Source organism: Emydura macquarii, unplaced genomic scaffold, assembly GCF_026122565.2.
Source record: "Emydura macquarii macquarii isolate MOO-44397 ecotype Brisbane River unplaced genomic scaffold, CSIRO-AGI_Emac_v2 contig_3534, whole genome shotgun sequence".
Classification (NCBI taxonomy): Eukaryota; Metazoa; Chordata; order Testudines; family Chelidae; genus Emydura; species Emydura macquarii.
This window is the reverse complement of record NW_027133671.1, coordinates 303226-327275: the sequence shown is the minus strand read 5'-3', so window position 1 is coordinate 327275 and position 24050 is coordinate 303226. Positions and strand designations below refer to the sequence as shown.

At 50.7% G+C, this 24050-nt stretch overlaps 1 protein-coding gene and 1 long non-coding RNA gene across 2 annotated transcripts in view; both read left to right on the top strand.

The window, feature by feature from the left end:
• Nucleotides 1-3964, top strand: part of NOTCH2 (notch receptor 2) — a 133072-nt gene extending 129108 nt beyond the window's left edge. Inside the window, exon 34 of the mRNA XM_067536366.1 lies at nt 257-3964. Coding sequence (XP_067392467.1) covers nt 257-1591 — 1335 coding nt within the window. The 3' untranslated portion in view covers nt 1592-3964. The remainder of the gene's footprint in view (nt 1-256) is intronic.
• Nucleotides 3965-13569: 9605 nt separating this feature from the next.
• LOC137145527 (uncharacterized) lies at nt 13570-18314 on the top strand. Its single transcript, XR_010917676.1, has 2 exons — nt 13570-13688; nt 18185-18314. It is a non-coding gene; the product is annotated as an uncharacterized lncRNA (long non-coding RNA).
• Nucleotides 18315-24050: the final 5736 nt, after the last annotated feature.

The window sequence follows — 24050 nt, the reverse complement described above, 5'->3', positions numbered from 1 at the left end:
GCCTCCATTTCCATTGGAGGGAGTTTATTTCTCCCGTAGTTCGCTGAAGCCATGTGGGCTAGTTCTGTTCCTTGGATATTCTTTTTCAGCGGAATTGTAGTGAATTTTGGGTGTGTATTCCAGCTCTGTTCCACAGTCTCAGTTCGCAGTTCCTCCTATTGTGCCTTGCTCAGTTGATATTGTTAAATTGACATTGTCTCACCTAGATCCACAGTAACCACAAAGCTGTTGAGATGTCTCCTCTTTGTGCTTTCAGGAGGAGACACCGCTGTTCCTGGCAGCACGGGAAGGGAGTTTTGAAGCAGCTAAAATCCTGTTGGACCATTTTGCCAATCGAGACATCACAGACCACATGGATCGCCTTCCCCGAGATGTGGCACAGGACCGGATGCACCATGACATCGTGCAACTTCTGAATGAGTACAACGTGGCCCATAGCCCTTCTGGGCACCCTGACATCATGCTGAACTCAGTCCTCTCACCAATGATTTGTGGTCCAAATAGATCCTTCCTCAATTTGAAACATCCTTCCTTGAGCAAGAAGCCAAGAAAACCAAGTGCCAAAGGTGGCCTGGTGCCCACAAATCTCTCCAAAGATGCTAAGAGGAGGGGGAAGAAATCTGTGAGTGAAAGCAAAGGCCAGTTTTCTGAGAGCTCAGTGACCCTCTCGCCAGTTGATTCCCTGGAATCCCCCCATGCTTTTGTATCTGAACCAACATCGTCTCCCGTGATGCCATCGCCGGGGGTTTTATCTTCATCACCACACGCGCAGCTCACTGCCCCGTCAGCACAGGCTGCGCACACCATGTCCTTCTCCAGTCTCCATGAGCTGCAGCCCCTGGGATGTGGATCCAGCACTGGGCTGCCATCTGTCACCCAGCTGCTGTCGCGGCACAGAATCACCCCTCCGAACTATGGGCTCGATAGGCTCAGGCCAGCGAATGTGTCTGCAGAATGGATGAGTCATATGGAAATGAACGAGTCCCAGTACAACGAGATGTTTGGCGTGCTCCCCCAGGCAGTGCACTCTCACCCCAGCATGCCTCAGCAGAGTGGCCTGGTTCAACCTGACATGAAGCATGGGGGAGTCGCCAGGGTGTCGCTGCCGCCTATTATGACTTTCCAGCTGGTCCCCAAAGATGGCATAAACCAGCAGGCTTCATCAAATGGCACTCAGAATATAGCTGGTCCTTTTAGCTCCATGTACCAGGTGCCAGATCTCGCTCAGTTGCCAAGTGCCTCCTTTTCCATGGCAGTAATCCCACAGCAGGATGGACAGATAGCTCAGACGATGCTCCCAGCCTATCACCAGTTTCAGAGCTCAGTGGGAAAGTACCCCACTCCCCCATCCCAGCACAGCTGCTCCTCCTCGACCACCGAGAGGACTCCCAGCCATAACAGACACTTGCAAGGGGAACACCCATATCTGACTCCATCACCTGAGTCACCTGATCAATGGTCAAGCTCCTCCCCACACTCTGCCTCCGATTGGTCCGATGTGGCCACCAGCCCTAGCCTCAACAGCAACCAGCGAGGGTCTGCAGCACGTATGTCTGAGCAGCAGCGGCGCAGCATGCAGATTTATGCCTGAAGAGGAGCAGATGGCTGTGGAAGCTGAGTAATAAAGCTGACTCCAGCACTAATGACGGCCATCCGGGATGGAAATGAAGAAGCAATTTAGTGTTCCAAAGTCTTAATGAGCCCACAGTTGGCCTTCCATTGGAAGGATGTGATTGCTGTCGGTTTTACGCTTCCCTAAGTAGAGAATCAGAGAAACATGTTACAGGGAAAATCTGTTGGGCAACCTCTAGCTGTTCCCTAGTGCATGACTGCTCTGTACATGAGATTCTCTAGGCTTTGTCCAGTCTGCTTTTAAATTTATTCCGCCACTTCCTTTGGGAGACAATTGCTCAGCTTCATGCTTCTTCTGGTTAGAGTTTCCTCATGTTCAGCCTAAACTAATGTTGTAATTTTACCCTATTCTGACACCCCTTGTTACAATCCAAAATTCCTTCCTTTCCCCCACAACTGCTTTTAGTCCACGACCCCCAGTGCAGGTGCCTGGTCCTGATGGTGATCTGAGCTAACACCCACTAATACCAGGCCTAGCCTCCCCCTGCTGAACCCCTCCCATGGCTCCCCCAAAGGTCCTGAATTCCCCCAGTCCATTAACCAAAATGCCCCCATTTACATGAGGACGACTGTCTAGAACCACCTCCTGCCCCAAACCCCGCTACGTAGCTCTTCCCTCCTAAAACCTCTCCTACACGAGTGCGAGTACAATCTCGAATCTTCCAGCTGCCAGACTCCGAATTATCCTCAGGCAAGTCTACACAGCATCCTCCTCCTCAGAATACCCGGTCAGATGTCTACCTCAGCTGTGACCCCCAGATGGGTCAAACCCCTCCTTCACACTACTGTCCAGTGAATGCCAGGGCCTGGGCTGGCCCACAGAGGCACCTTGTCTTGAAGAGATGACCGCCTGGAAATGGAGCAATAGTTTAGGAAACCCTCAGCTTAAGCATGAGGAGTTTTTTCCTGGCCTAATACCACAAATTCCTGATCCCATTACACAGTATCGCAGCTAAGAGTCCAGTGTGTTTGAATGTGGCTGGCTCTAGTCCTGCAGGTTCAGTGTTGTATGTCTATGCTATTGGCGTGAGGTGGCTGGGTTGTAATCATATATGCTGCATTTTTGTCCTTTTGTTCTATTCACTTATGTTAATGCGACCCTCTTTCCTAGGGATAGGGTCTATTGCCCCTTTTCTGCCTTTGGAGGTGATAGGAACAGCCTCATTCAACGCTGTCCATCTCTACGGAAAGGCGAGAATGCTTGAGTCTCCTTACCAGGCTGTAGGTAGTTGCACCTCATCTACAACTGGAAGTTGATTAAGTTGCAGACCAAATAGTTCAGAAACCATTATCTGAAACATCCGAGCAGGTGGATTCCTAGATTCTGCTCTCTGCTTTGACACATATCAGAACTGCACAGTTGTGGGGCTGCTGTTTATGGGACTCCACAAGACCAGTAAGAATTACACTGCAGCTTCCTCTAAATTTTAGAACCCAGCCTTCCCCGAGTGTTAACTGGCCAACAGAGCTGCTCCTTCTCTCGTCCAGATCTCTTCCGTGCCTTGTGAGCATGTTTCCCAGAAGGGCTCTGGACAAGTCAAGGATAGAAGTGTAAATTCCTAGAAGTTGCATGAATTCTACCTCTCCAGGTAATCCTGGCAAATGAGCATTCCAAGGAGATCTTTGAGCACTATTTTGCTGCCCACAAAAGACACAGAGTCTGCCCCTCTCTGAGCAGCAGTGACTGTGTGTTTTACCATGGATAGTATTTCAAGGGATACTTTTATCCTAGTAAAGTTAGGAGCACAATACATTTTCTTTTGATTTTTGACTCAAAGGTACATGAAGGCAGGGCCTTGACAGGAATCATTCCATGGGCCATGTTTCTGGGCTGAAGTTGTTGATTCTTTTGTTTTAATGCTTTTTGACGCACCCAGCCTCCCTTTCCCACTCATGTTACAGTGTGTACTGTGAAAGTGATACCGCTGAATCAGATCTTCAGGCAGGAGCCTTCAGCTTCACGGGGGCTTGGGACTGAAATAATCAAGAGTTGCTTAAATATAAATGCCAAAGAAACCAGGGGCTTTTGCTTTTTAGCCCTAAATAACCCCAAGTGCCTTTTAATCTTTGGCAGCCAAGTACACTCTTTGCATTTGGTGTGTTTGAACGATGTCCCTTTCTGCCTCTTATACTTCTGGTAAAGCTGAGATCTTATGGTGGTATTTTATCTCGTAAGCAGTAACCATTCACACAGCAGCATTTTCCTACAGTAATAACAGGAAAATATGTGCTTATTTTTACATTTTTTTTTTTTTTTTAAAGTCTATTATAAAAGTAGTTGCTACAAAATGTATAAGCATTTTTATCCCCAAAATAAAGAGTACCCGTCCGGTGTCTGCGTACCAGTGTGTTCACTTGCTGCCACAGCTGCGAGCTGCCATTCTGCCCTAAGTTATACATGGCCTGGCTTGGCCAATTCTGCACAGTGTCCCTTGCACCAGGCCAGGGCACAAAGAACCCTTGCTGTTTTCAGTAGCAAGGTTTGGGCATAACTCCTCTCCTCTGATGAAAGATGGCTATCACCATCCTTTTTGGGGGCAAGAGAAGAGATTAGTTATGATGGGCTGGAGCTATGGTGTGGTTTGTTAAAGTCCAATCCCATTTCCTAGAAGACAAAACAAGACAGACACACACATAAAAGGGGAGAGAAAAGAAGAGGAAAGATGGAAAATGGTGTTGTTCTGTCTCTGGTGTTGTCTTTCACTTGCAACCTGACTGCTGGAGAAGCCCAGGCCCAGCACATGGTCTGATCAGTGATGCTAAGACCTGGCAAACTCATAGCAGCATCAGGCTGTTTAGGGCATTACATTTACCTGGAAGGTAGGGATAGGATACAGAAGGACCTAAACAAACTGGAGGATTGGGCCAAAAGAAATCTAATGAGGTTCAACAAAGAAAAGTGCAGAGTCCTCCACTTAGGAAGGAAGAATCCCATGCACAGCTATAGGCTGGGGACCGACGAGCTAGGCAGCAGTTCTGCAGAAAAGGACCTGGGGGGAACAGTGGATAAAAAGCTGGATATGAGTCAGCAGTGTGCCCTGGTTGCCAAGAAGGCTAATAGCATACTGGGCTGCATTAGGAGGAGCATTGCCAGCAGGTCACAGGAAGTGATTATTCCCCTCTATTCGGCATTGGTAAGGCCGCATTTAGAATATTGTGTCCAGTTTTGGGCCCCCCACTACAAAAAGGATGTAGACAAGTTGGAGAGACAACGGAGGGCAACAAAAATGATTAGGGGGCTGGAGCACAGGACTTATGAGGAGAGGCTAAGGAAACTGGGCTCGTTTAATCTGCAAAAGAGAAGAAAGGGGGGATTTGATAGCAGCCTTTAACTATCTGAAAGGGGGTTCCAGGGAGGATGGGGCTAGGCTGTTCTCAGTGGTGGCAGATGACAGAACAAGGAGCAACAGTCTCAAGTTGCAGTTGGGGAGGTCTAGGTTGGACATTAGGAAAAAGTTTTTCACCAGGAGGGTGGTGAAGCACTAGAATGGGTTACCTAGGGAGGTGGTGGAATCTCCATCTTTAGAGGTTTTTGAGCTGAGGCTTGACAAAGCCCTGGCTGGGATGATATAGCTGAGGTTAGTCCTGCTTTGAGCAGGGGGTTGGACTAGGTGACCTCCTGAGGTCCCTTCCAACTCTAATATTCTATGATTCTATGATTTAGCTGCTCTATCTGGTCACAGGCTCACAGCAGTGTTGTAAAATATAGAGTCTTGTCCAGCTAAGCCAGACTCTTGATAGACAGAAGGAAAAAGAAGAGAAAGAGATTGGAACGAGGGGAAGGAAAAGGAGCCATAGGAGGAGGGAGAGCCAAAGTCTGACATCCCAGGCACTGGTGTTTGGGATTTAGCTGAAGCCAGTGGAGGCAGCCATGTCACTTGGGTCCCTCTCTCTGGCCCGTTCTGGTCAGGACATTTCCAGGATGAGGATGAAGAAGGTTGAGGGGTCCAGAAGATGGCGGCAGTGCCAACCACCAGGGTGCAGCTTGTTCTAGGAGCCAGATTTTCCTCTCCAAAATTTCTCTCTCAAGGACCCCAAAATGGAGTGAGGGGTGAACTAGTCCATGCCCCTCATTATTTTGCCCACCGGTTAGACCTAATATCCACCATGCCAGTTTTGATTTATTAATTTTCAGTCCTCAATTCCTCTTATTTACCAGACGTGATCTTAACACAGTCTGTGAGTTACATCTGTAGGCCTTTGTGTTTATACTGATTCAGTCTGTCACCCTTTCCTTCCTTTTCCCTCCCACATGTGTTGTTCTAGGTTATCGTGACATCTCACCAAATTTTACTTCCTTTTTGCTGTTGGGCTCACAACTGGGGTAAATCTGTGGGCCCAATTATTACAGCACTATTCAGGGCATGCCAGGGTGACAGAATAGGTCTTCTACTGACTTGGAGAGCTCCCGTTGCCATGGCTACTAGGGATTAGTTACAAGAACTAAAATATGTTATATGAATGGAGCCTGTTGTGGGGACCTCTAGATTCTGCTCTTGCTGGACGGTAACTAGCCGTGTTGTCGGGGACTAAACCAAGTGCTCAAAACCCACCATTTTCATCGACCAAAAGTTAGCTCAGTTAAATGCCTTGGCCTGGGATCTTGAAGGCTGCCCACGTTGGGCTGTGGCAGAAGGTTTCTGGCATCTGGGGGTATGTCTACACCGTGATGAAAACCCACAGTGCTGCGTCTCAGAGCCCGGGGCGGCCGACTTGGGCTGCAGGGCTATAAATAGTAGCATAGGTGTTTGGCCTCCAGCTGCAGCTTGGACTCTGTGACCCTGCTTCTCGGGGGTTTCAGAGTGCAGGCAGCGGCCCGAGCCGGAGCTGGTATGCTGCAATTCTATAGCCCTGCCAGCTGGGCCAGATGCAGCTTAGCTCTGGGTCTTCACTTGCAGTGCAGGCGTATTTGGATAGCTGGGCAGGGACGCAAGCACAGGGAAGGAACCAGGTCAGGAACCAGCAGCGATGTAGCGATGCGTTTTGGGAGTAGTGGCAAGGAACTGGCTAGTGGCCTACTTGGGGTGCTTTCAAGGAAGGTGTCTTAGGAGGAAAGCAGCAGCTGAGCAGTTCTGGGAAAAGTGAGGACGGGTACGCTAAAGGGTTAGGTGTCTGCAGTCCATCGAAAGGTCACATTTCCCTTTCCTGGGATCTTGATAACTATCCTTGAGCATCTTGCTTGTTCACTGTGGGACCCTTTGCTCTCCTTTGCCAAGGCTTTTGTCTTGGCGCATGACTTAATGGCTTCTTCCACAACCAGGAGATCGGCGGAGTTTAATGTTGTCTTTATAGATTCTTCTGTCCCTCCTTGTGCATGTGCAACTCTAAGGAAGTTTCCCTTTGCTGGGCCTCACTTTCTGCCTTAAAGTTTCTTCCTTTTCCTGGAGACTGTGCAGTCTTGATTCCTCGTACAGGAGTTGGTGTGGGGGTCAAAGTGTCAAAACGAAGAGAACCAGAAGGGGATACCGAGCAGAGAAGCCCAGATAGCGCCCACTGCTCCCTGAGGGTGTCTAGGGAGCCAGCAGACACACTGCCTGGATACGTGAATGGACAGAGGAATGGAAGTAGGCCCCACAGTCGCAGAGCACTCCCCCAGCCAATCTCCTCTCCCGGGTGTTATAGATGGCCACCTTGGCCAGCGCTAGGAGGAGGTTGACGAGGAGGTCCCGCGGCTTTGTGGAGCCACAGATGGGGTATGCATATAAGAGCAGGTACAGGGAAAAGGAGGAGCCAGAACGGGCTGCAGCCTGGCGCACTCGAGGTAGACATGCACCAGGGTCTCCCTCATGCCACAGAAGGGGCAGGTGTCGGGGCAAGGGGTGAACTGCACCAAGTACATACCCATGCTCACGGCTCTGTGAAAGAGCCGCCAACAGATGTCCCCAGCGGGCTGCAGGGTGAGGGGTGGAATATAGACTGGCCCAATGGGGATCCTTGCTCTCCGCAGGTGGTAGCAGGTCCTGCCACTTGGTGTCTAGGCAGGACATGAGGGCGAGGAAGGGGAGGATGTGGGGTACGAATATTTACAGATGGTCCCTCGCTGCGGTTCAGAAATGAACTGACTGCAAGTCTCGCAGCCAGCTCGGGGCATGGGGAGGGGGCCCGATGACAGGAGAGTGAGTGAAGGCAGATATTTTAGCTGCAGGACAAGCAGGTCCCTTTTTCCCTGGGTAGCTGAAGAGGGGTTACTCCAGGTTAATTAGAGCACCTGGAACCTGTTAAAAACCTCTCCTCCCACCAGACAGGTGCGGCTAACAGGAGCTGTGGGAGTGAGGTGAGCTACAGGGCAGCTGGTTGTTGTGGATGCTGGTGGAGAGAATTGTGCAGGGACAGACGGGCAAACCCTGCCCAAACGGGTCTGATGACCATTCCAGGCCAGAGGCCTGAGGGAAAAGACCCTGCCAGAGGAGTTACTAACCAGTGTGTTTGGTTCAGCATTGCCACGCCTGGCAGGGTTATCAGACACTGAGAGGCTCCCCAGGCCAGGAGGCTGGGCGGGGTGTTACCTAAGCAGGGTGTGAATGCTGAGCCAAGGCGAGTAACCCAGGAAGCTTGCAGTGTTTTTGTGAAAGCCAGCAGCGCAGAACTGCTACTTGTAGTGTCCCTGGCGGGACCAGGCCCCTTCCCATTTACTGGCCGTTCACCGGGGTGGCTAGAGCCCCAGCGAGGAGGCGAGGGCCTAGCGGCCCAGAACCAGGCCAGAAGGGGATGGCCATTTTGAGGGGCAGAATTACCCTCGGTTGCCACTGGAGGGGAAATCCTGGGGAGCAAGCGAGTACCTCCAGGGAAGCACTGGACCCAATGAGGCAGAGAAGCAGCTCCCCCACAGCCTGCTGGGGAGGCAGCGTGGTGGTCAAACACCTCTTTGAGTCCTATTTCCCTGAATGCTTCTGAGGCAAATTGGGCTCCGTTGCTGGTGAAGAGCGTCCGGAGAGCCATCTCCCAAAGCGGGCCTGCGGTATGCCAGCCACTGACTAACTTCTTGTATCAGACAGGGCATCGGCCTCCCAGAAATCTGAACCAGATCCCACTGTAATCAAGTACTGCTTTTCCTTGAGGGTGAATAAGTCGGCTGCCATTTTTTCCCATGGCCGGGTGGGCAGCTCCAACAGTCTCTTTCGGTGAGTGGATATCACACGCCCGGCCCTTCTACCAAGGGGCAGAGCTGTGTATTCATTCCTGACCAATAAGCCCACTCTCAAGCCCATATCAGACAGCTGTCAATGCCCAGGTGTGAGGCGTGTATTGTTTGCAGGGGAGCCCCACTTAGTGAGGTGTGGACAACAGCTCTGTGTTCTCAAAATCAGATTCCATCCTGCACACTCAGCTCACCTTTAATTTGAAAATCTGGTTCTGATCTTACCGGTCCTTGGCTTTTGTCTTCTGCCCCTCTGCTAGTGCCGCTCTGACTGCCTGTAGTTGAACATCGCAGAGGCTACCCAAAAAAAAAAAAAATCCACCAGCTTTGCCTTTGAAGCTTGGCCTGATAAAGGAAAATGTTAATACAGCATTAATTAAATCTAAAATACGGTTACTTGATGTCTCACCAGAGAGTGTAGACTGAACAGGTAACCCTCAGTTATACAGTCTTTGAAATGAAATGTCAGCATTTCTTGTCCTGTAACCTTGGAATGGGGGAGTGTCCTTTCCACACTGGGTTCAATGAGCTCTGCTTAGTTCTGTGACCCTGCAATAGGGCAAAGCTTCCCCTCACAGGGGCTCATCAGGCTCTGTGGTCCCACATGTTGACCTCAGTTTTATATACCCTGATTTCAGGGCATGCTGGAGAGTGCACCCTCTGATTCCTGTTGGCCAAATGGTTGTTGTCTTGCAGCTTTCTTAGTTCTGCTGCTTCTGTCAATCGCCAATAGATGGCATCAGCATATAACAAATTTTTTCAATGCTTCCTTTTGTTGGAAGTTGACGAAGTGAGTTGCAGCCCATGAAAGCTTATGCCTGCAGAAATTTGTTAGTCTTTAAAGTGCTACAGGACTCTCATTGTTTTTGCTGTATACAGACTAACATAGCTACCCCTCTGGAACATTTCATGGATTGTATTTCATTACTAGCCTTGACTATCCATTGGGATCCTCTTTATAAGGAATTTCTCTTAATATTAAAAAATTATACCCTGGTGCGGTGATTATATCTTTCAACATTCCTGTTTGTGCGATACAATTTGTATCACTTCTTGAGTGCAAAAATCATTTACAAGGAAAAGTAAATAAAACCGCTTATAGTCATCTCAATCTCGTGGACATGGTGCATGCATTGTTTCATTACAGCTAACACACTGCACTTCACATCTTTCGAGGCCTATCATGGGATATGAGACGTTACATTAGAGGAACATTATCTAGAATTTGAGTCTACAATAAATGTGTTGTATAAGTGGTGAGAGCTTGTTGTTGCTCAGTAAAACTTCCATGGCCACCAAGTCTGTCAATGTGATCCCATGAATCAAATCCGCTCTTGGCTAGTGTAGATGTGCTAGTCAGAGAAAACAACTTGCACACAAAACAGAAGACACAGCCAGTCGATGGAATATATGAGCTGGAGCCTTTCAATAGATTCACCATTTGGGAACACTTGATTGAAGGCTGTAGCACAGAGTTTCCTAAAATCAAAACCATTTTTAATATTAATGCATACCTTCCAACATTTGAGATGAAAATAGGCACACGTGTGGGGCACTGAGAGAGCAAGCATCTCATAGCATAGTAGTGAGCAACCTGGAATGAACATTTTTACATTTGGATGCAACAAAAATCTGTTTATTTCAATTGACTCACAAAACGAATAGTTAAGTCAACCCCTGCTGGAAAAACTTGATCTCATAAAACGACTAAAGTAATGTATTAAAAAAGCGTGAAAAACTTATAATTACCTTGTTCTGGCCTGATGTCGTCTGCATGATCTTGCATATTTTCCATCACGATTTCAGCAGAAATCAGGGCTTGTATCTATGCAGTCGTGTTTGGTGAAAGGTAATCATACTGGTGTGTTTTGCAGCAGCAGGTCACTGCTGCGTTCTTTATTTGGCAAAAGGATTTCAGCAGAAGAAACAGCATGTTCTTCAGAGCCATGATCAATGTAGGCGGGACCTTCCGCCATACTAGGATCATCAATTTACACGCTCATCATCACTACTAGTACTATAGTATCATCACCGGGAGTCTCTTTACTATTCTTAATGAAGTAACTTAAACTGTTCTTAATGAAGTAACTTAAACTGAAGTAATGTTTAAATGTGATGCTTTTGGAGGGGCACATTAAACACACCCATTTTGTACACATTAAACCACAGTAATACATGCACGTACATCATGTGCGTCGAAATAAACAGCAGTACACTCACCCTTTCAATGAAAATCCATGGGCCATGGAGCCCTTTGAATAACTATCCACGAGTACTTGGCTGCGGCAGGGTCACAGAGAGAGGGGGAGAGAGAGAACTTTCTGGGGCACTGGGGTTGGAGGAGTTCTGCACCCCCGCTGATTATTGGTAGGGCCCGTGCCCCTGTTTTCCCGCCTTTGTGCATGTCCCTGCTGGGAGAGGATAAAGCTCCCTGATCTGAAGGGGAATGAGACCCTGAAAACCATTCTGTGGGGGTGAGGGGTGTCTGCCTGCCGCCAGAGAGTGGATTTGGTGATGTGGCAGGGTTGGGCCCAGGCTGGTGAATACACAGGGACACGGTCCCCTTGTACCTGCCTTGTAGTGAATACCAAGGGGATCAGGGCAGAGGAGTGCTTCTTTTACCCCCTGCAAGAACATTCCAGCACCCAGAGCCGTTCCACTCGGGCAAGCTCTGAATTAGGGGAAAAGACTTTATCTGAAGTCCTTGATGTAACCCCCTTGGACCTAGCTCTTGTAAATAAACATGCACTGGTTGCCTGGGGAAAATGGGAAGCGGGAATGACTCCAACCGAGAGTAACAGGACACAGCGTTAATATGAAAATATTTGGAGAGCGGCTTCAAACCTTCAAGTTAATAAGTGACTGAGTTATCAGCCAGCTCCATAGTTCCTGGGAAAGGAATGATGCAGAATTCGTGGAGTTCCTCACTAGCGGGGTACTCAGGGGAGATTAGAACATTCATGGTCATTATATAGGTACTGAGAGATGTGATATAGCGAGGGCAGTAGGAGAGTCCATCTATTTGCAAACCAGGAAGTGGGTGAGTGCCAGCCCGCCCACTGCTAAAGGCCCCTCCCACAGCCTAAGGGGAGGAACCACTGAGCCTGGAACGCAACTGATTACTTGGGACAACTAATGAAAAAACAGGAAGGGACGTGAGGGTCACAGGTTTAAACAAAGGGAACCAGAAGGGGACACCAAGCAGAGAATCCCGGACAGCGCCCACTGCTCCCAGAAGGTGTCAAGGGAGCCAGCGGACACTGCCCAGAGGAACTCCGCCCGGATGCGTGAATACACAAGGGAACGGAAGTAGGCCCCACAGTCGCAGAGCACCCCCCCGGCCAACCTCCTCTCCCTGGTCTTGTAGATGGCCAGTTTGGCCAGGGCTAGGAGGAGGTTGATGAGGCAGTCCCGTGACTTTGTGGGGCCACATGAAGGGAGGTATGTGAGCCCCAGAATGATCAGGGCTTTATTCCCTGCAGACTAGCCAGAGTCAGTAGAGGGCAGTTAGGAGCAGCTGAGGCCAATTAAGGCCCAGCCAGGTGCCTGATAAAAGCCCACTGCTCCAAAGAAACAGTGCACAAGCTGAGCAGCCCAGCCCAGCCCAGCCCAGCCCAGCCCAACCCAACCCAAGAGAGGTACTGAGCCCAGGAGGGGGGAACCTGCCCCTGCCTGGACTGAAACACTCCCTTAGGCACAGGGGCCTGGGTCAGGAGGCCCAGTTGGGGCAGCAAGGAAACAGGGCTGAGAGGCCAGAAGGACTGGGGGGGGGGGAAATAGCTCAGGGGAAAAAGTTTGCAGTTGCAAATACAGTGCCAGCAGCTCATAGCTGCTACTCATAAGGCCCTTGGGCTGGGACCCGGAGGAGCGGGCAGGCCCGGGTCCCTATCCCCCTCCCTGGGGAGATGGGATGATGGGCGACTCCCTGGCCCACTATGAGAGGTGAAGCGCAAGACCCATTAGAGGGAAGCTGGCCGTCTGCGACAAAGAGCACTTCATCTTGCTGTTTATTGCCCATTTCCAGTGGGTGCCTGGACTGGACTGTCGCAGCAACTGCTTGTGTTCAAACTCCTCCTCCCTTGCCCATGCTTCTGAGCAGATTCCTGGAGTACACCATAGAAACCCTACTTCCCAGGAGATGTCTTAGTCTTGCAGAGTCTAATCCTGCCCTGCAGTACGGTGGTTCTCAGAGCGGAGTGCCAGCCACAAACAGTGCCCGCTTGCCGTCCCTTTCCCCCAGCCATTGTCTCCCAGAGGAGCACAGCTGCTGTGGAGAAGGGTGGGGTGAGCTGTGTTTTGCCAGCACTCAGCCCTTGCCAGTTTTGAAGATAAAAACCCAGAATGGTGGGCTCTCCCTGGGTCTGCCATGGAGTAATGGCCCGTAAGCAGGCTGCCTTGTGTGGAAGGCCTTCGGAGGGATCCAGAAGTGACACAAGCATGGGGCTCCATGGCCAAGTCTCTATCTAAGAATGGGCTTCGGCTTCTGGCCAGCTGAGGCAGGACGTGTTTGTGGCTGCTGCTGCAATGGCCATCCGGGGTCTCTTGAGCTGCTGGAATTTGAGAGGGGAAGGGTAAATAGTGCAAGGGTTTGGGGCTTGTCGAAGGAAGCAAATTCTCGAGCTCTCCTTTGAGTGTGTGACTATGGAACAGAGCATGGACGTAATTCAGGGGCAGGGCCCTGGCGCCCAGCTCTGCTTTGCCCAGCTTGATGCGCACATGGCACACACAGTGGCAGGGCAGATGCAGCTCCTGTGGGTAACCCACTCTTGCTGTTTTCGTATGCAGAAGCTGTACATGTAAGCAACTGTCCTGCCAGATGGTTCTTTCATAAGTCCAGCTACTACACGTACTTCCGAGTGCCCCAGAGCTGGGGCTGGCGCTGAGGTGAGGACTCTCCATCCAAGGGCAGCTACTCCAGGTAAGGGCCCACTGGCTATCCCACACTCAATAGACACCAAGGAGCATCCCAATTCAGTCACATTCAACGTGCGTGTCCCATGAGGGATCCCAGAACAGCCCCTTCCCCAAATTCAGGACTACTTTCTTACACTGCGCCTGGGGCGTTCATATCAGAGCACCTGTGGGAGAGGATGTGGATGAGATTTGCACAGGCTTCCCTGCTTCAAATACACACGGGGAGGGAATTATTCTGGCTAATAATAGGCAGTGGTGCTTGAAAAGCCTAGTATTGACGTTGCCTGATGCTTCCCATCATAAGACCCTGTGTTTTTTTCAGTTGCTTAGAACCTCTGCCTCTGGTTGAACATTTTTGGTAAATGTTAGCCAAAATGGTTCAGCCATTTCCCACCCTCTTGCTAAAGCCGCCTGCTGATCAATGGGGGTTAGGAAGGACCATTGTCTGGTTGCTATCGCACAGATGCCCACCAGGGGTCAGCCGCTGAAGCAGCAGCTGCTGGACCTAGATGGGCTTCTGGTCTGAAATACTTTGTTCCAAAAATGTTGAAACAGGAAGTTTTGCCCTTATCTGAAGGCTATTTTCATGTTAGCTAAATTAAATTGATACATTCCCAAGACAAGTATACAAAGCAGCATTTTCTGATGGAAAAATATTCCAATGGAAAATTTTTGATCAGCTCCAACAACTTCATTCCACCCTCCTCCCCAAGCAAGGGCTGAGTGGTTGATTGTTTTCCCCATACACCCTTGCTTTTTTAATCAGATGTCAAGTCTCTTTACTTAGAGGGTTTTGCTGTTGATCTTTCAGTGTGTCCACCCCATATTCTCACTGTCCCCACGTATTCCCTGTGTGGGCTGCAGTTGGGATAGTTTGCAGCAAGGAGATTGTCAATGTCACACTGGGACACAGGCAGCAAAATCCTCTGCTATAAAACAGCACGGGCAGAGGGGAGAGAATTGGAGGCACTGAAAAACAACCACAAAGTTTGCAATTTTAATGGCTCTGCAAATTCTGAGTTTTCATTTAAAAATACAAAAAAGGGCTGCAAAGATTCAGCCCTAATTTTTTCAGCTAGAGGGGGGTGATTTTCTCCCTTCCTCCCCCCGAAATATACCAGTAAAAGCTCTAAGGTGGACACCTTTATACCACTATAACTCATTTGCTATCCTGCGCTGGCCTGTGGGAGGCACCAGCTGGGCCCTCCTCGGAGGAGCTGCCACTCCGCTGCCGCAGCCGGGCTTTGACTTTCCCAAGGGCTCCCATAGTGGGGGGAACAAGCATCCTCCCAGCCCCCCTCCCCCTGCGCTGGGCACAGAGGTGCCCCTAACATCTGAGAGCAATGACGTGGCTTGCTCGCCACCTCTCCCCCCCCCCCCCCCCGCACTGGCCTAGTCTTCGCTCAGCCAATAGGAAAGCAGTGTGTGGCAGAGCCAATAGCAGGACTGGGAGCCTCGCTCCAAAGAAAGGGGCTCTACTAGGAGACAGCAGTGCAAGCTCTCCGCAGGCTCCGGGCTTAGTCGGATGCTGCAGGTTGCACCATGGTCTGCCCCTCACCTTCACAGGCTGACATGCCAAAAAGGCAGGCGCAAGCTCCTTGTGGCACCCATAGACACAGGGCTGCTCAGGCAGGGCAGGGTGCTGCTGGCCCAGGCCCGTTCAGGGGACGATTATCTTCACAGACAGCCCAGCTTTGGAAGTTTATGACACCAGGGAGCTGCGGGGGCCCCGGCCATGCAGGGACCAGGCAGCCAACCCAATGGCAGGGCTCCAAGACAGAACCTGTCACGCCCCCACCCTTGCGGCCATGCAGCCTGGGAGCATCTGCCCCATCACTCCCATTCCTCGCTGCACCTACCGCCCCCACAGAGGGGGGGAGTGGGGCAGAGCAGGAAATGGGCCCGCAGACCCCCTCCCCCAGGGTGCTGCCACCGACATGGGGAGGAGGGCACAAAGGCAAGCATTGGCCCCCAGGAGCCAGAGACTCCTGGTATGCCACTGTGTCCTGTACAGGAATAGGAATAGAATCATAGAATATTAGAGTTGGAAGGGACCTCAGGAGGTCATCTAGTCCAACCCCCTGCTCAAAGCAGGACTAACCTCAGCTATACTGCTATAAAGCACCCGTATAGTGATATTACTGAGGCTTGGTCTACACTTTAAAAGTAATACTGGCATAGCTATGTTGGGCAAGCAGTGAAAAAAATACATCCCTGAGTGACACAGCTATATTGGCAAAACCCCTGGCGCAGATGCTGCTCTGTCAGCAGAAGAGTGCTTCTGTAAACAGCTAACGTCGTTCACAGCGGTAGTGTTCCCACATCATCAGAAAAACTCCTCCTGGCAGTGTAGGTTGTGCCTATGCTGGGGGTTATGCCAATTTAGCTAAACCGACATAGGTAAGCTGGCAAAGGTTCTGTAGCATAGACATAGCCTAAATCCACACTATATTTAAAGCAGTACAACTTTTATGTGTAAACAAGGCCTCCTCTTAGATGGGATGAAATTAGAGGAAAATTACTACAGCTGCAAACAAACAGGATTCCACACAGCTTGAGTTCCTGCTTTGTCTCCTTTTGTTTACCAGGAACCAGGCCCTGCTTGAAACTCTACAGTACATGGGGCTCTAGTGTCTGAACAGTACACTGCTGGTAAAAATATCACTGACAACTTCACAGCAGAAACCACTGTGCTGCTAATCCTGCCTCACAGTAAACTACTGTAGCTATTCTTTGTCGTAGGGCAATGTGGGAAACCGTTATGTCCATAACCCCATTCACTGAAGTGTAACTGAGCAGATGGCATAACAGCTCTCCTCCTCCACAAAATCCAGAAGACCTGTGATCATGCTGGAGATGGGGCTGAGCTGTGAAGATGAACACAGAGTCAAACTGTGTGTGCGCGGTTCAGATATGGGTTTCCAGGCTGGCCCTGTCTCATTTTAACTGCAATGGCAACAGGGAATTCAGCAGAAAGGATGCAAAAGTGCAGGGTTTTATAGCAATATTAGCATGCCTGCCTTGTGGGTGTACATCAGATACACAGAAATATATTAAACTGGCTGTAATGAGACAGGGGAGAGCCTGGAAAATCCTCCCAAGGTGCAACATGACTCAGTCAATGTTCCCAGGAAAACCTTAACTCCTGCCTTTTCTCCCTGCTGTCGGGCGAGCCAGAGTCTGCATGCTGGAGCGGGGTTGCAATTCCATGAAGACATGTCTCCAGCAGCCTGCCTGCCTTCCACACCCCCTGAGCCCTCCAGGCCCCAGCTTAGTTTCATTCCAAGGAATCTTTCCCTCCAGCCTTGCCCTTTTGCCCACATTTCTCTGTGGCTTCTTGCCTACATGGAAACAAGGCTCAGCGCTGCATATACAGGCTCCTCCTCACCTTGCTTGCTCTGAGCCATTTGAAGACAGGGACTCTAATTTCTCCAGGCATAGCCACACCTCACCAGGAAAGCAGCCCCTGCCTCTGTACAATCCCTCCCCACCTCTTGCAGTACTGCCAGGTTGAGGGCTACCCTCTTGGCCAGCACACCATGGATTAGACGGCCTCTCCAGAGCTGCCAGCATCGGCTGCTAGAGCTTGAACTACAGAGCCAAGGCTCCCTAGGTGGAGATGACACTAGACCCAGCTCCTCTGCAGATCAGCCCTGTAACACACTCACCAGTTGGACTGCACCAGCACCAGCACCAGCACTCAGATGCTTAGAGCTGCTATCTAAGCCTGCTGCAGATGGGCCAGGGCCTTATTCTAGCCCGCTGCAGTTGTGGGGACCTTGCGGGGGCTGCACTTGCTCTTTCTAATTCCATTTATCTTGATTTTGCGGCTTCATCAGATTCCTTTGTGAGGCTGTGTTGGTGCTGGCGTTGTAAAGGTTAAAAAGTCAGCCCTGTGGCATATGTGACCCAGGAACGTGGGGCTGTCAGCGGAGCTGTGGACATGTCTATGCCTCCCATCGTGCCCTTTTCCCGAGTGCATCTCTCGCCTCTCACCTGTTGAAAGGGGTCTGGAGAGCTCCGAGTTGCATTTCGCTGCCCAGCTGCACTTGACAGAGTTCACTGGCCACTGAGAAGCCGGTCCCACAATGGCTGGGTGCAGGAGCTGGATGATAGGTGCGAGCCAGGCCAAGGGAGCAACGTCTGACTAGAACAGTGCTGGCCGGGGTCCTCTCCTAATGGGAAGCCAGGCACGTGCAGAAATGTCAGCTGATGCACACTGCTGTTCCTAGCCCTTTGGAAATGAAGCACATGTAACCCTTCTGCCAGACCGAGTCAGCAGCAGCAAGGGCCAGGTTCTATGTCCAGGGATCCCTGTCAATGATACAACACCAAACTTACTTGAGCCCCCACCGCGTCACCTGGAAAATCACACACTATCCCCTGGGTGCCCCCCAAAGGGCAATACTTCCCCTCTTGCAAGCACAGAGTCTGAGTGTAGAAAGAAACCTTTTAATAGCAAAAGAGCAGTAACACAGCACTGGTTTGTCCACCTCTCAGGTGTGGCTCCACCCCCTATGCTGCTCCTATCTGACACAGGCTTGACCAGGCCCCCTCTGCTGCTGTCTCCTATCGCCTTCAGGCCTCGCTGAGTCCCCAACTGCTGGCACCAACCACACCTGGCTCTCACTGACTGCAGCAGGCTGGCACCAACTGTGTCAGCCTCCCACCAGAGTTGCCTGTTGCTCACTCAGCTCTGTTAGTCATCAGGCAAGGTTTCCCAGATCCTCTACTGGTTCAGCTCTTAGTGGAGTTCAGCTCATGGGCAAACCTTCTGCTGACACACAGCCAATGTCCCTGCTTTCAAGAAACAAAAGACTCCAAGAGAAATCATCAATTCTACCCTTTAACAAAGGGAGGAGAGAGTCACTCCATGCCAGAGAAGGCAGTTCTTTGCCAGGGCCAGCACAATCCCCATAGGATACTTCTCCACCTCCCCCATTTACCATGCTGAAACATCTGTCCGCCACCCTTGTGAAGTTCTGTTTAGTTTGGGGTGAAGTATTCTATCATAACAGACAAAGCACAGTTTTGCTGACATCTGTTCATACAATTGAAGGACAACATTTCATTACCCCAGCAGTTAACACAAAAGTGGTTTGTAGCCCAAAACCAGCTCTACTAACCATTTCCCATTATGCTCAGCACCTAGGTGAATTATGCTAAATACTTAATTGTACTCATGCAGATACAAAGCCCATGCAAATAAAGTGCCCCCTTTTACTCAGACGTTCCCGCAAGCTTCACAGGCAGCCTTTGCACAGAAAAAGTGACTCCAGCATCGTCCCAGCTCAGCCCTGAAGCTTGGAATCAGCTCCCTCAACCAGTCCAGTCCCTAGCACGCACCCAGCCATTGCGAGCGACCCGGATTAACACGGCAGAGCTTTCCAAACAAAACCCAGGTCTCTTCTGGGCTGGAGTCGCCAATGCTTGGTTGTTGTGTGAAGGAAACTTTTTAAAAAATCCATGCAGTCCTTTTGTCGAACAGGGTCATGAAGAAAGTTGGCAGTGGAAGGGGCCAGTGGGCACAGAATCCATTTTGGAGGAGTTCAGGGGAAAGCCAGGCTGGCTTTACCAGCATTCAGAGCATTGCAGATCCCAGCCTGATTCTCAGGCATCCATGGGTCTAAAGCTGCAAAGGGCTAACCGTGGGGTGAATATTTTACAGCCCACCAAAATGAGGCATGCAGGAAACTGACTGTGCTGGGTGATTGTAACTAGCTCCCACCCTGGGCTCCAGGGTTCTGCAATTCTGGTCACAGGACTCTGAGGGACGGGTGAGCACAGGGGGACCATGCATGTGAGGGTCAGTAGCCAAGCGCTCCTGCACTTTCAGGATCTCTGCATTGCTGCAGGCCAGACACAATAACCTTCCAAAGGTGGCAGGGCTGTGCCAACCTGGCCTTTCCTCAGAGCTCAGCCTGGGTTTCTACGGAGACTTGTTGGCCTCCTGGCAGCTGTGAGCCCTTGTGTTTCTCCTGTAAACTCACCGGCTGGCCTGCAGGTGTGACCTTGGGAAACCAGCTCCCTGTGACAGTAACGTTTCTCCAGACTTGCTGATGGCGGCTGGGTGTGGAGGGCGGGATGGAGACCACAGGAGGTCGGTATTGCGGAGGCTGGGCTTTGGACGTCAGCAATTCTCCCCTCTGGTAGGTTTGTCGCTGACCTTAACTAGCTCCCCGCCAGCGGGAGCAAGGTGTGGGCTCTCCCTGCTGGCTGGCCCTGTGTCCAGCCCAGGTCCAAGCCTCCACAATCCCACCCCTTCTAGCCCCAGTCACACCTGGCTCTTCCAGGCACTCTGGAGGCGTTTGTGCAGCAGAAGCTTCTCCTGCTTCTAAGGGTCCATCTACACTGCAGAATAAACCCCTGTGGCAACGAGCCGCAGCACCTGCTCAGCTGGCTCCAGCTACCAGGACTATCAGCAGCAGTGTAGATGCTCCCACATGGGCTGAGGCCTGGGCTCTGAAACTGGCGAGGGGGAGGAAGGTCTCAGCGCCCGGGCTCCAGCCTGATGCGAATGTCTGCACTGCTATTTTCACCCGGTAATGTGAGCCCCGCAAGCCCAAGTCAATTGACTCAGGTCTGAAGCTCTCTGCCCTGTTTTTTGCAGTGTAGACATACTCTACATGCATGCTGAGCTCCAGCTCCCTGGTGCAGCCTCCCAGCTGCTCAGCGAGGGTGAGATTGCACCCACTCCCATTCCCTGCTGTTGTGTGTTTGTGAGGGCTTGGCATAGGCCATGTTGCTGCCCCCGAGCTGTGGGCTAGTTGGCCTGCAGGGGCAGCACTTCAGATGAATGTTATGGGCGTGAGTGGCTCTGGGCTAGAACACAGGGGCCTTGCAGAGCAACTGACGTGAACGCTTCCCATGTGAATCCTGCCTGGGAGCACAAAAATGTCATAGATCGAGGGGAAGCCAGCCCTTGAGTATGCCTTCTAAGTGACACTTCCTGGGCTTCAGCCAACACCACTGGATTCCCAGGGAAGGTGGGAAACATGCCCTTCCAGGAAATGTTATGGCCCAGGTAGATGAGTTCTGGGGCACAGATTTATGACCAGTGACAGTTTCCTGCCTCTGATGCAGGGCAGCGCTCTCTTCTGCTCACTCACTAGGTACCCGTTAGCGACTGTGTGTGTGCTGGTCTGATGTGGCTAAAGCCCTGTTTATCTGGTGCTCATTTCAGTCCATGCATTTTCCCCCAATCAAACTGGTGTGTCAGGTTTGTGAACAATCTTTCAGGTTTAAGGTGGGGGAGAGTGAGAATGGGAACACATTGCGCAGTATCCTGAGTGCAGCTGACTGTAGCTAGTGAGCATGGAAACAGCTGAGCGTAACGTCAGCTGAGACAGGACACGTGTACCTCTTAACAGAGAACATGTTTCTGGGCATTCCTTTTCTTAAGCCCATCAAACATGCACATGTATTACTGTCCGGTATTTGCTTTGCAGTCGACGGGGTGGGGGAGACCCTTTAAGCTGTATTTGAGTGCTGATGGGTGCTTTTACCTTTTCAATAACACTAAGCTCATGAAGGCTGTGGAGCTGGGCCTTCAAGGCAGGGAATGCCAGAAGTAGGGTTGGACGCATATCTTGATCTGCGCTGGGAAGGCCTGTTATACACATCCATTACTACAGAGAATCTTTAATCACAGGAGTAAATGGCATTCCTCAGAGAATAGAATCCCCACCAAAAGCCCACAGCTGTGATTTGAGTGACTATTAATTGTCTTGTTGGAAACTATGCCCCCATTCAAATTTCTCCCATGCAGCAGTCGTAGATTGGAGCTGCATAATGAGCTTTGCTATGCTTAGGCTTAAAGAAGCTTATTTTGTTCATTCTGGTTATTTCTAAGTGTGAGAAGTCAGCGGAGCATGTCATGTTAATCTGCCATTGTTCATTTAATGTATGGATCTACTGGTACATGGGTGAAAGGTAGTCTGGGCTCTGACTGAATAAATATGAGCAAAAGGAATTCCATGCGTGTTCACAGCACACACAGAAGGTAAGTTAAAAACAAACATATGCTTTCTAGGAGGTTGCATCGCAACATGACTTTATTTCTTAGAATCTGGAACTTTAGCACGTAAGAACCAAAGAGAGAGAGAGAGAAAGCAGGCTACTCAACAAGGCAGAGAAGCACAACTAACCACACCTTGCTCTAGGCTTCCCTACAAAGCCCCCTATCCAGGAAGGATGACCAGAAAACACCTAAGCGATGGCTTGTAATTTTAACACAGTTTTCAATACACCACAATATGCATGTGGACATCTTTAATATCACAAATGTTTTGCAAAAAGGAAGGGCAGCATAACCCATCGCTTTCTTGGTGTGTGTCTGAGCCACAAGTGTAATGGAGCAAACTGTAAAATAGCTTCAGCATTGAACTGCTTTGGTGTAGCTCTAGTAAAATCCACTGTCTTGACAGGTGTGGTGTTCAGGAATCCCAAACCCTGCCACCTTCTAGCAGGGTACGTGCCGTCCTTGAGAACGGTTTTCTTGTGCTGCCACTAACAATGTGAACCTAATATTTTGGGGGGAAAAACGAGAGTCCTGTAGCACTTTAAAGACTAACAAATTTCTGCAGGCATAAGCTTTCATGGGCTGCAACCCACTTTGTCAGATGCATGAAATAGAAATCAGATAGGAGGTATCCTTCTAATCAGTGGGTGTGAATAGGCCTCATCTACTCTAACTGAATGGACTTTGTTTACACCTACCCTCCCCATTGTTGTTTCTTACCCTTGGATGTATATATATATACCTCCTATCTGATTTCTATTTCATGCATCTGACGAAGTGGGTTGCAGCCCACAAAGGCTTTATGTTACAGACATTTGTTAGTCTTTAAAGTGCTACAGGACTCTCATTGTTTTTGCTGTATATAGACTAACACGTCTACCCTTCTGGAACTTTTCACTAGTGTTATGGATTTGTGCTGGGAAACTGCCTCGCAGAGGCGCATGCTGTGAGGTCAGTTTATTTCTCAGCAGCTCTGCTAGCACTTGCTGATGAGCAGTCCGTGGAATGGAATGCTGATATTCCTGTCTGTGGAGGTGGCCTTGCCTGTTGTGCTGCAGATTAGCCCCCAATCAGCAATCTGTAGCTGTACTGGTGCTGGTTCCTAAGCGTAAAGAAGGACAAGCAGAGGTTTGTACTGATTGTGCTTTAGCTACAGAGCCAGCTTCCCCCCCACTCCCACGCTGCCTTGCCAGCGGGCCTGGTTCCTGCCCTGAGCAGCTCTTCTGGGAACAGGCATAGTTCAGTCTCCCTGGGCCATGAAGTTCTTGGCCACTCTGCTGTGTTTGCCAAAGAGTGCAAAGCATGGTGGTGAATTGGTGATGGGGAAACTGGCACCCAAGGGCCACCAGCCATCCTCACTGGCTCCAAATGGGTCACCTCCAGCTGCAAGGCTCTGCAGTCCATTTGTCAGGCATGGAGAGAGCCAGGGCCCCAGTCAGTGTTCATGGAAGAGTGGGTCCCCTATTCCAGGTGGCACAGGCAGCAGTGCCTAGAGTTAAGGTTGTCCAATACTTCCCATTAGAAGACCCTGTTTCCAGTTGCTTATAACTTTGCCAGCCTTTAAACTGGGCTGAAATTTCCCAGGCCGGATGTTGGCCTCGAACAGAATAATCTTGGGGAGGTTCAGCCGGCTCTGCGGGAAAGACGCGGGGACAAGGTGTTGTTTGCCCTTGCTAACTCCACGTGGGGAGGGAGATTTTTCTTTTTAGATGATCTAGCCTCCATGGCAGCGGGTGGCCTGCATGTCAGGGAGGTACCTTCTGCTGGTCCCATGACAAGCCTCCCAACTGTGGCTACACTACGAATGTGGGCAAAACCTTAGTCTCACGTGCTCAGCAGAGGTTTGGGAGCTGACTGTTCTGAAGATTCCTCTCCACTGAGCATGCTCCAGCCCCACAGGGCTGCATGGGCTGAGCAGGCTTTTCCCTGTGATTGCTGCCCCGGCGCTGGCCGGGGAGACTCTCTCCTGTGCACAGTGCTCCTCCTCCTGGTGCCCAAGCAGCGAGGACAGGGAGGCTGCAGCCTGACTTAGAATGAATGGGGTGAGGAATGAGGGGACTGACCTGGGCAGAGGAGAATGGGTGACAGTAGCTGGAAAGTTGAGGGGAGAGCAACGGAGGGCAGGAGCTGGTGGGGCAGCAGAGGGGCAGGAGCCAGGGGTTGGGTAGGAGCCGAGAGAGGTGTCAGGGCCTGGTGCCTACATAAGCACAGATGGGGCACAGAAGGAGCAGAGGGATGGAGCAGGAGCTGGAGAATGTTGAGGGAGGATAGCAGTGCAGAGGGCGAGGGGTGGGGAAGGATGGGGCAGGAGAGTCTAACTGCTATAGCACGCTCCCCTCTGGAACT